This window comes from Bos indicus x Bos taurus, chromosome 28 (assembly GCF_003369695.1).
Source record: "Bos indicus x Bos taurus breed Angus x Brahman F1 hybrid chromosome 28, Bos_hybrid_MaternalHap_v2.0, whole genome shotgun sequence".
In the NCBI taxonomy this organism is placed as follows: Eukaryota; Metazoa; Chordata; class Mammalia; order Artiodactyla; family Bovidae; genus Bos; species Bos indicus x Bos taurus.
In genome coordinates this window covers 43,940,326-43,956,996 of record NC_040103.1, presented here as the reverse complement: position 1 = coordinate 43,956,996, position 16,671 = coordinate 43,940,326, and the positions used below count along the sequence as shown (strand labels likewise).

General features: G+C 37.7%; 1 protein-coding gene across 3 annotated transcripts in view; it reads left to right on the top strand.

The window, feature by feature from the left end:
• Positions 1 to 16,671, top strand: part of PARG (poly(ADP-ribose) glycohydrolase) — a 114,541-nt gene that overhangs the window by 58,007 nt on the left and 39,863 nt on the right. For all 3 annotated transcript variants that reach the window (XM_027530507.1, XM_027530505.1, XM_027530506.1), the window contains exons 10-12: positions 3,768 to 3,847; positions 7,591 to 7,651; positions 13,138 to 13,213. In XM_027530507.1, the coding sequence (XP_027386308.1) occupies positions 3,768 to 3,847; positions 7,591 to 7,651; positions 13,138 to 13,213 (217 nt within the window). The remainder of the gene's footprint in view (positions 1 to 3,767; positions 3,848 to 7,590; positions 7,652 to 13,137; positions 13,214 to 16,671) is intronic.

Sequence of the window (16,671 nt, the reverse complement as noted above, 5' to 3'; positions counted from 1 at the left end):
TTGATCTGTAAGAATTCTTTCCAATCTAGAATGACCACGAAGGAAATAAGCTTACAGCATCCCAGTCGCATTTTTATCAAATAAGAGTTTAAGTAGCAGAAGTGGGACTTGAACACTGTCTTCTGTTCAGACTTAGTGCTGTTTCATTATGTCTCACCTCCTCCCAAGAGCAGATGCTCTGAGTGTGCTCCAGAAATGAAAACAACCAATAGTTCCCCCTTTTTCTTGTGGCTTATGGATAATCAAGCACCTAATTTGATGAGCCATTTGGTGAGCAGATTATGGAGCATTTTGTTGTTGGCATGATTTCTTTTTTGCCATAGTTGCTATTTATGATTATAGTTTCTGCCAGTTGGGAGCTGTGTATGTGTGTATTTTGTCTTAAAAGGCTGGCTAGTTAATTGAATAAGAAAAATGGTAAGAGTATGTGATAGAAGGCTGACGTCAATAAATTGAATAAGTCTTCCCTTTTTTATTTATTGTTGTGTTTTTCCAGCCCTGTTTAGTTATGTTAAACACCCCTGACCTTTTCCCCTGCTTGCCTTTCAGGGCCTAAACATTCTTATAAAGGCTTCCAATGTGATTAGCATTGATGCTTCTGAAATTGCTTAGAAACTGATGGTCAGAGATTAATTGTAGGTTGCAGCAGTGGTCAGCCCAGGAGGCTTTTACATCTGTCTCTTCCCTGGATTGAAAATGCTGCCGGGGCCATATGGCACACTGCTTCACAGCAAAGCCAAGAATGACTTTCTGGCTGGGTTCCGGATTATCATTTGCTTCCACTTTAAAGTGGAGGTTGTAGTGCTTTGGGTTTGATTTATTGTATACTAATAGGATTAATCCTTAACTTGAAATCACATGGGAGTGTGTGTGTGTGTATCTAGAATCCAATTCCAGTAATGTTATCAGTATTCCATTCAGGGAAAGATTTCATTAAACTATGTTTTTCTTTATATGTATGGAAAGAAAAACAGTTAATACGTAGCTGACCCTTGATTGACTTACTGAAAATAAGAAGTTTTGTTAGAACGAAAGGTCTAAGTGGCCTTCTCCATTTGTTTCCTTTGATAGTCTGTAGTTATTACTCGGTTAAATGCTGAAATGTCTTCCCTGCATGAGGAGGGGTGGTATGGCCTAGTTTGCGTGCATTCTCACATGTACGCCTGTTGGCTCAGAGTGTGACTTTAAATATGTATATATCCAGGGACTTCTCTGGCAGTCCAGCGGTTAAAACTCTGCTTCTGCTGCAGGGGATGCGGGTTCAAGCCATGGTCTGAAACTAAGATCCTACATGCCGTGTGGCAGAGCCAAAAAACCAAAAACGCCTTGGGCTTGAAAATCTAAAGTAAAAAAAAAAATGGTATCGAGGAATTAAAAACATCTGGGTGGTGCTTGATGATTACGAGAAGATCTCCGTCTCTGAATCTCTGTTGCTTTCTGTGTTTGTCGCTCTGAGTGTGTTTTTCTGTGAGTTTCTGTCTCTCACGCCCTCCCTCCGTCTCCAGCCCAGTCTCTGCTCTTTCTATTCGCTCCGTCTTGCCAGCCCCATCTTTCTGTCTCTTCCTTCCTCAGGCTCTTTGCTTGGTACTTTTGTCTCTTCCTCCCCCTGCAAGCGCTGTCCTTCAGATAGTACGTTGCTTTGGTAGCTTTCAGTTCTGTAGAGTGCCTGTGTTTTTACGTTATTTTTACTTCCTGCCTCATTTATTTAGGTGGCTATGCACAAATCTACAAATCACAATCTGAGAATTGATGCAAGAGCTTTAAACCCGCCTCATCTTTGCCGTTCTGCCTCCTCGTTCTGTCCCAGACCTCAATCTCCACACACTCCCCCATCAGAAAGCTGGGAAAGCATATTTGGTTACACAGTGATTTGAAATTAGAGCAGTGAAGGAAAAGAATGTGTTGAGATTCTGTTTGATTTGTGCCTGTAAGATTTGGACCTGAGAAATAAGCAGTAGTGCTCATTTGTAGTGGGTGATAATAACAGCCATACAATCCTTCCAGGAACGTCCATATTGCTCGGGTAATAAATCTGTAGTCCCAAGAGTCTCTTAAAGTTAATAATTTGTCATCATGGTTATGAAATATGTCAACTTTTATGTAATTTTATAAACAACTGACCACATACTGAAGCTCGGGATGCCTTTTATGTTTGGGGGAATTATTTCTTAAGGGCAGTAGTCATTTTCACTCACTATGCAACAGTTCTGTGGAAGAGGAGCTTTTTCCTCTTAATTGAATTGAATACTACATCAATTCATCTCTTAAAAAAAAAAGGTGAAAGCTGCCTTTATAGTGATATTTATCCTGCTTCCCTCTACTAAGTGATAAACCTTGCAAAGGGATTTTGCAATGGATCCCAAGGTATTCATTTATTTAGTAAATCATATTTATTTGATACAGGATGTTTAATTAAACTGCCAAGTGGCTCCTTCATTTTGACTATCATTTTGATTTAAACAAACTCTATTCTGGCTGACATATTGCAGAAGAAACCAAACTGAAACCTGTGTTCTCATGGATTCTTCCAGCAGGCAGCTAGATTTAAGAGTATTTTTAATAAATATTTTGGAAAATACCTTCTTTTAGAAGAATAAAAATTATCACATAGACACTCAAACTATTATTTAACGTTACTTAGATTTCAGATTTGGTTAAAATGCTCTCTGATATTTAGCATTCTTTTCAGGAAATAAGGGTTTATATAAATTGTTTTCTCAGAAATTGACCCTGAATAAAGAATTTCAGATCATTGAAAACAGGATTATTTGACATCTGCATTTCCTTCCCTTTTCCTAATTCATTTCATTTGCTCAATAGGATTTTCTCATAGAATTAACTTTTCCCTCTCTGCATAGTTACATAAGCTTGTTTTTCTAACCATGGAAAATTTTACCCATTTCGGCACTTATTAAAGTGAACTTTTACTTGAAGGGTTTCTGGTTTTAAAGCAAGAGTATGTGACTAGAGGCAGATGACTAATACTTCATCATTTATAGCCAGAGAATTTCTTTATGATTTTTAAATACCTTTGTGAAGCTAGCTATTGTGCCTGAAAGCATGCATCTGTGTTGGAAATCTTTTGGTGAACTACTTACTCAGGTCATATACTTCCAAAGCCTTGCTTTTCTTTCCTCAGGATAAATTGCATTATGTGTTACCAATAACAGTGCCACATCATTTCAAAGAAAACTAAATTAAGTTGTGCAAGTCCAGGTTGCTGGAAGCCGGATGACATGGGGTGGCCAGTGTTTCGGTTACCATACAAAGGGCATATCTGTTTAATCACCACGGATCGATCAGTCTGCCAGTATCCTGTCATACCTGCTTGCTGTTGTCATAGCTGCCCCCCACCGCCAAGCAGTCTTTTGGATTTTTTTTCCTGATACCATTTTGTTCAATCATGTAATGACCTAGTAATATTATGGCCAATAATATTTGCCGTGGGGGAAATGAGCATTAACTCCTTGGCCTGATTGTCTTTAGGGGACAGATGGTGCTTTCTCCCCGCAGGAAGACAGACTGGAGGAACGTGGTTGTTACAGAGTGCCATCTGATTTGAACGACTTTGAGGAAGCCTGCTTCTCATCGCTTTCAGGCCTCTCCAGATGCTGTTTGAGTCCAGACAATTTCCCAGTTTTCTGTCGTTCCGGAATCGTCTTCTGGAATAATTACTTCGTTTTGGTAGAAATATAGATTTAGTTTTTTGTGAATCATTAAGGCATTTAAAATCATCTTTACCCTCTTTTATTTCTGGTCTCTTTCAGGTTGTTTGAAGGACGTTCATCAAGGAAACCAGAGAAGCTTAAAACGCTCTTCTGCTACTTTAGAAGAGTCACAGAGAAAAGTACATCCCTTTCATTCTTGTAATTTTTATCACTGATGGGGACAGTTCAGGCAGGTCAAAAACATCGTGTTCAAAGTACACTTTACTGCCCAAACCACATTAAAACTAGTAATGCAATATTATAACCTAAATTTTATGCATATGTTGTGTGTATACGTAAATGTGTACTGTAAACGTGTGGGTTTTACATACTCGGAAATTAGACCAGCATAACATAAGGTAATGGATGTTCATGAATTAGTACTTTCAAAAGAAAGTATATTGACTGGGAGATACATTTGGGTATTCTTTGTTTAAAGAAGCACGGACTGGTATAATTAGTTTATTTAGATACATTTGGGTATTCTTTGTTTAAAGAAGCACGGACTGGTATAACTGGTTTGTCTGCAGAGGCTCCCGGCTCATTGCCTCCTGCAGCCCTCTCGGTTGTGCCTCCTCTGTGCCCTTATGAGGTTCTTGTAAAACAGTGTTTGTACCTCGAGTTCACGTCTTGTCTTCCTCTGTAGGACCTTGAGCATCTTGTTTTCCCGGAGGCTAATCATAGCACTTGAGATCGCAGTGGTGAATGTCTAGGCAGCACTGGTAGTGACCAGCTCATAGCGGATTGGTGTTGCCACTCTTACCCTAGGAGCTGGGGTGACCACAGACAAGTCTTTTTTAACATCTCTAAACGGCTGTTTCCTCATCTGTAAAATAAAAGAATAATGATAATTTACTTCATAGGGTAGTTAAGTATTAATGAGAAGTTACATGCTTAATAAATGTCAGCTATTATCGTGGGTACCCTTTCCTGCAAATAATTAGAAGTTTGCTATTGTTAAGTAGAGCAGGTTAACTCTTCCAGTGAAATGAGTTCTTTTTAGTTCTGGTCTTCCCAGTTGTGTGATTGTCTTAAAGTATTATGAATTATTAATGTCACTGAATAATGTAATAATAATAATATTACTGAATTATTTTAAGGTCATTTTTCTCATACCCTTCCCTTAGTAAGTTATCTCACATCATAGTGTACCTAGGATTTTTTTCCTTTTGAATGTATTGCTGTTGGGCATGGTTCAGAGTTGAGGAAAAGAAATCAGTGATGAGGATTTTGATATTTTGGGGACAAATTCACAGGCTCCTCTTGATAGCGGGCTGTTTATTTCTTAGCTTATCACTTTTACTTTTGTGCCCTGTACTGAATGAAATAGTCAGGAAAGAAAGTGAAGCTTCACTAGGGCTTATGAGACATAAAACTGAGTTAAAATTTATACTAACTTGTTAGAAAAGTAAGTATATTTTTTGCTATTGTAAATCTAAACAGAATGAATACCATTACTATATCTTAATAATTTGAAGTTTATTTTTCTGTCCCTGAAGTCAAATCATGCATGTCTGCTCTAAAAACCAACTTGCCTTTCCAAATTTTAGGATTTTAAGTATTTGAGGGAAAAAGCTAAAATTTTGTTTTTTCAGCTAGAAATTTATAAATCATTATAAATATTGGGAATTAGGCTGAAAAAATAAATGATAATTAGACATTTTATTTTCTGACTTTTTCACTGTACATGGTAATTTGGTTCTTTGTAAAAATATGGTATGATATGCTACAGGTTTTTAGGATGTGAAGCTACAGACTTAAGAAGGAAATACTAGGTAGAAAAGTTCTGGAGTTCTACTGAATAGAACCTATAGAAACCTATTTAAAGTGCCATATTTCATCAACTCTAGGACATGATCTATGACAAGAAGTTTCAGTATATTGTATACCACTAAGAATGAAAAACACTCAGGCTGAGGAAGTTGCAGGAGATCTCTCCCAAAGCTGGGACACCAGAGATCTGTACCTTTAGCCTAAGGATAAGTGAGAGATTCACTTTGCCATGCAGAAAGCTGACAGCCAAGAAACTGCAGGTGTCAGCCTAGGTGGAGAGGGCACCCGAAAACTCTTCCCCGAGAATACAAACCTTGAGCTTCAAGTCTGGGACCTGAGGTCTTATTACCAGGGTGATCTGTAGAAGCCTACAACAGAAGGTTTAATTCAGACCAGTCTCAAGTTGGTGGTGTTCCCAGAAGATGGCAGAAGCAGATGTTCATCTTCTTTGGAAAAATTCAGCTTTGATACAGACCAGTAGCAGTGGCTAGATACCTTTGACTATGTGAGGTATATTCGTAGTTTCAGAAACTTAATATATGAAAATATGCTTTTTAGAATTGATAAAATGCAGTTCCATCAAGACCAATGTTTTAGGGTTGTCAGTCTATATAATTATAGTGAGGCTCTTGAGACTGAATGATTTTAAACAGCTTTCTGAATTATTTTCAATATAATTTTAGATAAAACTAGCTTATAAATGGAGTATTTATACAAAGTGATGACTCATATGTAGTATATACTGTGAGTTTATTAAGAGAAATATTTGATTAACCAAAATAATGTATTCTGGTATAAAAGATGCCTTTTTATGAAGGAAAGGTAATAGGCATGTTCTCAAGGGTTTTTGGGGGGGGGTTATTAATATATATCTAAAGAGTCATATTCTTGTGCCTTTTCTCTTGCTTTGTCAGAAATGTTCATTTTTTAAAATTCTCTTGGTCTCTCCTAGTATACATGAGGGCCATTTAATGTTCTTATTTTTCTGCTAAATTACTGAATGATGATACAGACTTTAGTCTCCTATTACTAGAGTCCCTGCTCTAGTGTTTGAATTATGTGACTTGTAGATTTTAACCATGCTAGCCATTTGTCTTAGAGGAACTTAGACATCTAGAGAATATTTTGTAGCTCGTGTTAACAAAGTTCCGTTTTCTACTATAACTGCCCCATGTGGTTTTTGAGGTGTTGCTGGTTGTGGCTGAGAGCACAGAAATGTGGAGTCGCCCAGAGGAGTGAGAGGACGGCCGGCCTTTGCCTGGGGCCCCACCGGCATTGTCACTGACAGTTCCTGACATCTCTCTCTCTGCTTAAGAGCATTCTTTTTTTAAACAGAAATGGCCTGGCCTTCTTAGTTTGTTCTTTGATTTGAATCAAACAAATTACTTCTGGCCAGCTGATTTATTTGTTGTTTTTGCCACTAGTTAAAAAAAAAAAGTAAACCTACCAAAGAAGGATCTTATCCTCTAAAATTTACTGCATTTGATCCTCTCATGTCTATTGCTCCTTGAAAACCATGTCATCACTCTTCTGTAACCTCTTAGAATACAGTAATTCTTCCTTCTGGCTAAGACGCCTTATAAATAGAGCAACTGCATACCGTCTAAGCCCTGAATTTAGCTGTGTCACCTCAAAGTACGTGCCAACAATTTTCTTTTTTAATCTTAGACATATTTATTATAAAACGCATAAATGTATTGACATTCACCAGTCCATAGGTTTAGGGTTAAGACTTTTTTTTAAAGGACACTACAGATTAAAATTCAGTTTGTCTTTGTTTATAAACTGTATCCAGTATGGTGTGCCCCCCACCGGTTTTTTTAAAGTATGTGCAGTTTGGAAAACTTAACCGAAAAGCTCCAGCACTTACATCCTACCCTTGTGCTGTTATGTGTGTAGTTTGTGCCTTAGGGAGGGCTTACTATTTTGTAGAAAGAATTCCTACTGTAAGGATATTATTTTAAATCAACCTTCTCTTGTATTCCAACACTAGGCTTAGTATTTCCTGACTAGTTTTATAGCCTTTGTTAGACCCATTCTTTTACTAAATACACAGTCTTTTCAAACTCAAAACTTATTTTGGATGTGTTTCTCTTTATTGCTTTTGTAGAACCCACTGGGTTGGTGACATTTACAAGACAGAGTCTTGAAGATTTTCCAGAGTGGGAAAGGTAATAATAATGTAAATCTCTGTAATCTTAGCATTAGGACTCTTTCACCATGAGAGGATTCAGTTTTATAGCCCCTGAAAAGATAGTCTTCCAGCCTCTTGATTGCCCTAGGACCAGGGAGTTTCTTCTTAAAAGATGACAGCTCTCATCGTTAGAAAGGTCATGCCTTTTGAATCAGTCTGCAGCCCTTTCATTTCTACTCTTTTGCCTTAGTTTTGTCTTCTGAAACAAAGTCCTATTTAGAATTAGGAGTTTTCTGTGAAAGACATAATATTAAACACCAGTATTTAATATTCCTCCTTACCCTCGGTTTTATAGCTAGTGTTGGTATTTTATGGCTTTTCTTTCTGGAGGACAAGATTAGTGCATTTTTAAAATTAAAATAAAGTGTAAATTGTACTTATTTAGAATTTGTCTGAGTGACAAAGAATCTTGGAGTTTGGCTGTCCACCCGTGTGTTTGTGTTTGTCGCTCAGTTGTGTCCGACTCTTTACTACCCTATGGACTGTAGCCCACCAGGCTCTCCTCTGTCCATGGGATTCTCCAGGTAGGAATAGTGAAGAGGGTAGCTATTCCCTTCTCCAGGGGATCTTCCTGACCCAGGGAAAGAACCCGAGTCTCCTGCATTGCAGGCAGATCCTTTACCATCCAAAGAATTTACCATCAGAGAATTGGCAATTTTGTAGAAGTTTCTAATTGCCTAGGGTTTTTTTCCTTATATGTGCTAAGGATAATAGTAACCAACGTGAGTTGATTCAGATTTGTAAGTTCCTTAGTGCCCCGAAATAGTTGTAACCTGGAACAAATCCCCAGAGCACTTAAAGCAGAATGGGCCTACTTTCTCAGTGCATGTGAGGACATGATCTGACATACTAAAGGCATAGTTCGGATGTGCATTCATGTTAACCAGTGCCTCTTCATTTTCACTTTCTAATGATTTTTATCATAGTTTGTAATTGTTTTGTTTGGAATTAATGATGAAAGGCAATTAGTTATTGTTCAAGGAATTAAGTTGAAAAGGTATACATGCTTAGATGACTTGCCTGTGTTTTCATCCATCAAAGATGTTTATTTGTGAGGTGAAAGAAAAACAGACTTAATTTAGGAGGCTGACTGCATGGCTGAGATGATATTATTATAGCAGAGGGAAATGGAAAAGATTAAGCAACCAAAAGAAAGACAAAAACAAGAACAAAATTGAGTCAGAAAGGAAGAGCCATGTACAGCATTTTGGAATCATAGCATATTAGAGATAAAAGGGACCCAGGAAGTCATCTGATCCCGCTGCCTACTGAAAAGTCCACTCTGTAATACCTATAGCAGACAGAGACTAGGCAGCCTGGGGATGGGAAATCCACTGCTGGACTGCACCCGTCCCACTGTGGGCTGCTTGTGTTATTATCCGATACTTTAAGTCATTGAAAAAGTCTGTCTTCCAGAAATCCCCTACCATGCCAAATCCCATTCCTGGTTCTTCTTTCTGGAGCTACAGTAAATCTGATTTTCTTTCACATTTGACCCTCCTTCATGTATCTTAATGTTTTCTTGATCCACCCCCCACCTCTAACAATGCACATAAGTACATATTAAACTACTCATTTCACATGTAATATGGATTGTAAACCCTTTAAACTCTGCTCTTAACATACCCTAAGCAATTGGCCCTTAAAATATGGTGCCTAGAACTAAAAGTAACAATCTGCTGTGTTATCTGCCCAGAGTAGAGTACAGAAGGTTGCTTTTCTTAGCTCTTTTATTAGTCTCTAATAGGAATACATGTTTTATTCATGTCGCTTTGGTGTAGGTTTTATAGATCTTTCAGAGGAGTTGTTTTTAATTTAGCTCAGAATCTCTCCTCTGCCTCTTGGTTTGTTTGGCACTAATGTCAAAGGGCACCTGTTTGTACACCATCTGGGAGTGAAGGGATTGGTGAGGTTGCTGTGTCCATAAGATAATTCTGCCCCTTAAGGAAGATCCAGACAGTCCCCTTAACCTAGATAGGCAGAATTTAACTTGATACTTTTCAAACTTTTTTTTTTTTTTTCATTTCATTGATCTCTTGTTTTAGTTGCTTCATAAGTGAGTTGGAGAATGTAATTAAAATCCATCTCCGAGATTCCACAGAACCAGAAACATGCATTCACTTGAAGAGAGAGGATGAGGAAGAGATAAGGACTGTTTGGTTTTCCCAAGAGTACAGGGCTAAATGGGTGCCAGGAAGCTAGAGGCTTTTCTGAGTTCCAAACTTCTGGCATTATAGTTAACCCTGTGATTATCAATAAATATCTTAGTGCTGCTGCTAAGTCGCTTCAGTCGTGTCTGACTCTGTGCAACCCCATAGACGGCAGCCCACCAGGCTCCCTCATCCCTGGGATTCTCCAGGCAAGAACACTGGAGTAGGTTGCCATTTCCTTCTCCAATGCATGAAAGTGAAAAGTGAAAGTGAAGTCCCTCAGTCGTGTCCGACTCTTCGCAACCCCATGGCCTGCAGCCCACCAGGCTCCTCCGTCCATGGGATTCTCCAGGCAAGAGTACTGGAGTGGGGTGCCATTGCCTTCTCCGAAATATCTTAGTAGGCTTAATTAATCACAGAGAACCAGAATAATATTCCTGGGGCAGTGGTGTGAAGAATTTGCTGGGGACAGAAGGGGAAACCTATTAGGAAGTTGAAGGATGCTTATTAAAAAAAACTAGTTTCTAGCAATTTCGTAATTTTATTGAGAATCACAGAGAATAGTTGACAACAGATGAGATTTCTGAATCATGCTTCTTTACCTTTTCCATAGTATCCTCAGAGATGATCTCCCTTGGAATAAAATAGCTAGGAAAGGAGGATTTCTCCCCCCTTCCAAAAGGAAACTAAAAAGAATCAAACTTATGGTACTAACTTTCTCCAAGAGATTTGGGAAGTAATTTTTCTAAACATATAGTTGACCTTAGGCTTTCTGGATTCAGATCTTTGTTGCTTCATTTACTAGTATTAGGTTACTTAAATGCTTATTGTACTTTTGTTGCCTCATCTGTAGAAGGGAGATAGTAATAGGGATGTTGTGAAGATTAAATGAGTACAGATGAAGCTTTTAGAACTACACTGAATAACCCAGATTGGAGCCTTACTAGAAAGATATTTGGACTCACTGATACCAGGATGAAAGCAAATCCCAATAAATAAATAGAGCTTCCCAGCTGAATTGTTTTATTTTTTTTTTAATGTAATTGTTCTAAAAATATGCAAGTCCCCTCCAAAAAGTTTATGCCATGCTATGAAAGGGGTTTATATCTGTTACATTCTGTTGAATTCTATTATGGTTTATTTATTTTTATTCAGTAAATAATCAGGAGAAAAAAAATCTAAGAAAAATGTCATCATCAACTGCTATTAGTAAAAAGGAATTTTTAATATTAGTTTTATGTGACACAGGAACCTTTATGAGGAAATGAAGACCCAAAGAAACAGATCTATGTCTTTTTATGCTAGGTTTGGTGAAGAGTAGACAGTCATGCAGGAATACGGTGTGTGAACAGATCTATGTCTTTTTATGCTAGGTTTGGTGAAGAGTAGACAGCCATGCAGGAATACGGTGTGTAAACGGATCTATGTGTTTTTATGCTAGGTTTGGTGAAGAGTAGACAGTCATGCAGGAATACGGTGTGTGAAAAAGCATGGGGTGATTATAGCACACTGCAGGGAACAGCGCGGTCTGCTTGTTAGAATTCTTCTTGGCATTTCTTTGTCTTCAGAGATAAGAATGCTCCTTTCTTCCAGGCACAGGTAGTGTCCCTCACGTGAGAGTTTTATGGCTTGTTTCGCACAAGAAGGATGCGAGGGGTAGGAAGTCAGAGTGACCTTTCTGCTTCTGCCATTTTCTCAAACTTCTTCAGCTTAAAATATTCAATATGCCAGGGTGCCAAATTTGGGGGTAGTTTATCTGAACCCTATATTCACCTTAGTGACCATGGTTTATGAAAAGGAAAGAAAATAATTGTGACTTACAGGTACTATGCTTACCTTATCAGTTTCAAAAAATACCATAGATCAGGATTTCTGTAGGAGTTCTGTAGCATGTCATTAAGACACCTCCCCGCCCCCCCCCCCCCCACCCCACACACACACAATTTCCAAACTAGTGAAAATAGAGCCCCTCTGAGCATCGTATATAATTTTGGGGGTCACTTTTTTCTGTATTTTTCCTTAGGTTGCCAACTCTAGCATAATAATAACATTTCTTAGATCCTGAGTTTTAAAAACATTTTGAGAAATTTTTCAACTTTTAAAAAAGGAGAAACTTAAACTGGTACAGCCACTGTGGAAAATAGTATGGTGGTTTCTCAAAAAACTAAAAATAGAACTACTGTATCACCCAGTAATTCCACTCCTGGGTATATATCCAAAAGAAGCCAAAAGCTTATTTGAAAAGACACATGCACCCTCATGTTCATAGCATGTTCACAGTTGCCAGGATACAGAAACAACCCAGTGTCCATCAGGAAATGATGGGTAAAGAAGCTGTGATACGCACATGCACGCACACACAATGGAATACTACTCAGTCATAACAAAGAACAAAATCTGGCCCTTGGAAGCAGCATGGATGGATTTGGAGGGCATTATGTTGAGAAGTGAAATAAGTCAGACAAAGACAAATACTGTATCATATCAGTTATATGTGGAATCTAAAAAATACAATAAACTCCTGGATATAACAAAGAAGAAGCTGACTCACAGATACAGAGAATAAACTTGTGGTGACCAGTGATGGCAGGGGTAGGGTGGGGAGTTGAACATACAAACTGTTGGATGTTAGATAGGCCCAAGGATGTTACAACGTGGGAAATATAGTCAATATTTTTTAATAACTGTAAATAGAAAGTAACCTTTAAAAATTGTATAAAAATATTTTTTAAAAAATAAAAGGGGAGAAACTGGTATTTTGTAGGGGCAAACCAGTTTCCAAAACAGTATATGATCCCATTTTAATTTAGATATGTATATTTATATACTGAATAAGAAAAATTGGGGGAGACTATCCCAGGAATGTGAAGAGAAAGCATCTATTTCTGACTTTTGAGATTTGGAATAGTTTCAGTTTTCTTTTCTAGTTAACCTGTATTGTCAGACTTTTCTTAGTGAAATACTTACCATTAAAAAAATAAATGAGGGGGAGAGGGTAGAGAGATTTGGGAGAATGGCATTGAAACATGTATAATATCATGTATGAAACGAGTCGCCAGTCCAGGTTCGATGCACGGTACTGGATGCTTGGGGCACTGGATGCTTGGGGCGGGTGCACTGGGACGACCCAGAGGGAGGGTAGGGGAGGGAGGAGGGAGGAGGGTTCAGGATGGGGAACGCGGGTATACCTGTGGCGGATTCAGTTCGATATTTGGCAAAACTAATACCATATTGTAAAGTTTAAAAATAAAATTTAAAAAAAAAGGTTAAAAAAATAAATAAATAAATGAGGAAATATCTTTTTCAATCATAGATGTGAAAAACTCCTGACTCGACTGCATGTCACTTACGAAGGTACCATAGAAGGAAACGGCCAGGGCATGCTACAGGTAGGCGAATCGCTGTGGTGGGGGGCGGGAGGAGACTCTTGTCAGGCTTCTGCCCGCGAAGGAAATTTGAAAAGCTGTTTATTTTCTTCTAAGTTGATTTAATGCAAACAAGCATAATAGCAGAATGGAGAAAACCACCGACCAGATCACCTTGACAGCCGTGGTAATGCTGTTATCCGCGGATGTTCCTTCTCTGTATCTTACATGTGCCTCTTTAAAAAGCCTTTGACAGAAAATCCCAAGATCTGGACAACATCAGGCCTCTTGGTTCAGACACAGATTGTAAATTGACAGTGGAGGAAGTTCCCAGGGTATAGTCTTGACAAGCTGTCACCAGACAGTTGTGTTCTTTTTTCTTTAAAGGCTCTTGCTCTGCCCTAAATAATGACCAGCTTGAGATGTTTTTCTGCCACCAGCCTTGTTTGGGTCTAGGAGGCAGACATCTAAAGCTGATGGATAAGAAAGTCCTCTCCCATATGTGATAGTTTCAGGTATGTGAGCCAAACACGCTTGCTGTCTCACTTGCTGACTCTTGAGGTCCTGTTTCAGAGCAGGTAATTTTGTCCATCTCTCAGTTTTTATTATTCTATGTCACTGCCATTACTTAAAAATATATTTTTGGAAAAAGGAGTTAACAAATAAAACGTTTTGTGTATCTAGCTTTAAATTGTTGTAACACCTAACCCAAACATGTGCTTTCCTTTTGCTTTATAGTGATCTTTAAAAAAAAAAAAATCACTAATCAGAGATGAAATGTTTGTGTTTTATCTTATTTATGAGAGCATTGTAATCCTGATTTTCTTTGAAAGAAACTTGTACACCATTTCATTTATACTGAGAAGAGCTGATTTTTCTTCAGAGCCTTACGTTTATATAGGGTTAGAAGTTAAATAATGCAGTTATTAAATAATGGACAGTTTGTTTGAATGTGGACTATTTTTTAAAATATTTATTATAAAATGACCTGACTGATTTCCATTTGGCTAGTTATTTCATGCATATGCTTTAGGTAGGTGCCTACATTCTTTTTAGAATGACCTTTTATTTAGACATATTTGTATTTAATATTTTCAAAGAGGCAGACTATATTTTGTTTTAAATCACCTTCATCCAGTGATGAAGATTATAGACTAAAATACTTAGGATAACTGAATTAATTTTTGTCCGGTACTTAAGTTTTTCTAGAATTTGTATTTAATAAGTCCCTTTGCTTCTATATAATAAAGCAATAATTCTGAAATAGGGCTAAAATTTGTTTTGAATGACTCGCTTTTTCCCCCACATTTCCATCTTGACGAGGTTCTTACCTACATTAACATCTTGGATTAACTGAGGGAGGCTTAATACACATGGAATAAACAAAGCTACTGCTTGTTAGCACCACAGGAATGCTGACCTTTCCTTCCAGTACAATTCAGCAAGGAGTTATTCAGCAACATTCAAGGCTGAGATTCTCCCCACTTCCTTGGAATGTATTATAGATGAAATGTGAAACCTTGGTGATTAAAAGAATACCATAAAGGTTTCTATTTATTTTTCTCCCTACCAATGCCATGTATCCCCAGGAGATCAGGGAATATTGTATTGCGGTGCTCTAAAGCTCCTGGTGTAGCGTATAAATTACATTATGCTGAATGGCAACAACAACAAAACCTCTCTAAGGAGTGTTATCATTTCTCTCTTTTCATCAAGTTATAATTCAGAAACTAAGTAAGCTGAACAAGTAGCTTTAAAGTAAAGTGAGTTGGAAAAAGGCTAAAAATAAAGAAACACTCATGTGCTTGTTTTCATGTACTGGAACAGGTTTCTCACCTATAATAGAGAGCCGTTAATTAAGAACTTTTTTAAGTAGTAGAAACTTTGATTTTCTAAAAGATTCCTGCTTTCAGAGGCATACTGAGTTTAGTGTATTTGTTTCTGTGCATCCCTTTTAAGTAATAAATGTTGGCCTTTTATTCAAAGAATGAACAATAGCATGCGCATTAACTATATTTCGTTTATCATTTTCAAGTACGGTATAGATTGAATAGAGTTTATCTTTTAAATTTAGTTATGCATCTTGTTCCAGTAACATTTAAGTTTAGCTGATCTCAGACCTTCTTTGTTTCTCATTTCTATTCTGAGTACCATGATATTTAGCCAATCTCTCAGTTTTCAAGAGCTGTTCATTTTATTTTTTTGCTGGGTCTCATTTCCCTCCCACTGACCTGTTCGAGGGCCTAGGAGTGCTTGTCTAAACTATTCAGTATTTACCTAACCAGTCTTTCTGCTCTTACTTTTCCAGTTCATTCCTTAAACTCTGGTCTAAATTATCTTCCTAAAACACAGATACAGTTGTTCTTTTTCTTAGAATCTTTCTCAGAATCTTCAGAATTCGGTGTAAATTTCTTGGCCCCCAGACCAGCTCATTACCAACTTGAACTCTCCACATACTGCACTTTGCAGAAAGCGAAGGACTCTGCTTACCACTCTATTCACACAGCTCTTTGCACGTGGTTTCCCCATGTCCTTGTGCAGTGATTCCTTCAGCCTAAACGCCAGGACATTCTCAATGGAGTGCTGCATCCTTTGTAACGCTCCCCTGTTCTCCCCATGCTCCACTTTGAGTTAATTGTATTATTTCGGAAGTAAAAATACATCCTAATAGGTTCTTTGATAATCATCTTATCATTCTAACTATGTGCCTGACTTCCATCTAGACTATGCTGCTATGAAATCAGGAACCACGTCTTATTCATCTTTGTATTCCATAGTTCTCAGCATGTTTCATTAATATTTGAATTGAACAGTTTAAGCAATGAGTGACCCAGTGTATAAAGACTTTATGTGTAGTAGGTAACTATTTCTAATCAGTAGACTAGTTTAATGAAAATTATTTTTCTATATCAGCTAAAGTTTTAATTTCGATTCATTATGCCAGAATATAAACCCAAATCTATATGATTCACTGTGGTGACTTATTTCAAAAATTTGTCCAGTCATATTTTTCAGTATTTTCTAAGTTTTTGTGTAATGAAAGAAGACTACTTTATCTTCTGATTTCTCTCTTTTCACATGTATTTCTACACGTCAGAAGATTCATATTCTTGGGAATTGCCTGGTGGTCCTGTGGCTTCCACACTCCCAATGCAGGAGACCTGGGTTTGATCCCAGGTCAGGGAGCTGAATTCCACATGCTGTAGCTAAGACCCAGTGCAGCAAAATAAATAAATAATAAATATTTTAAAATTCATATTCTTGTTTCACTTTTGTAAGATAGGCCTCACAGTACCGTTTCATATAATTGCTTTAAAGAATACAAGTTTTAAGAAATCTTACACGATAGTCTGAAAGTATATGTGAAATCATAGGAAATCTTTGTATTCATCTTTGCACCCTGTTTTTGGCACCGACCTCCTAAAACCCTGTGATCTCCTGAGAGGTGAGAGCACTGGGAATCCCTTTCGTTCTAATATTTG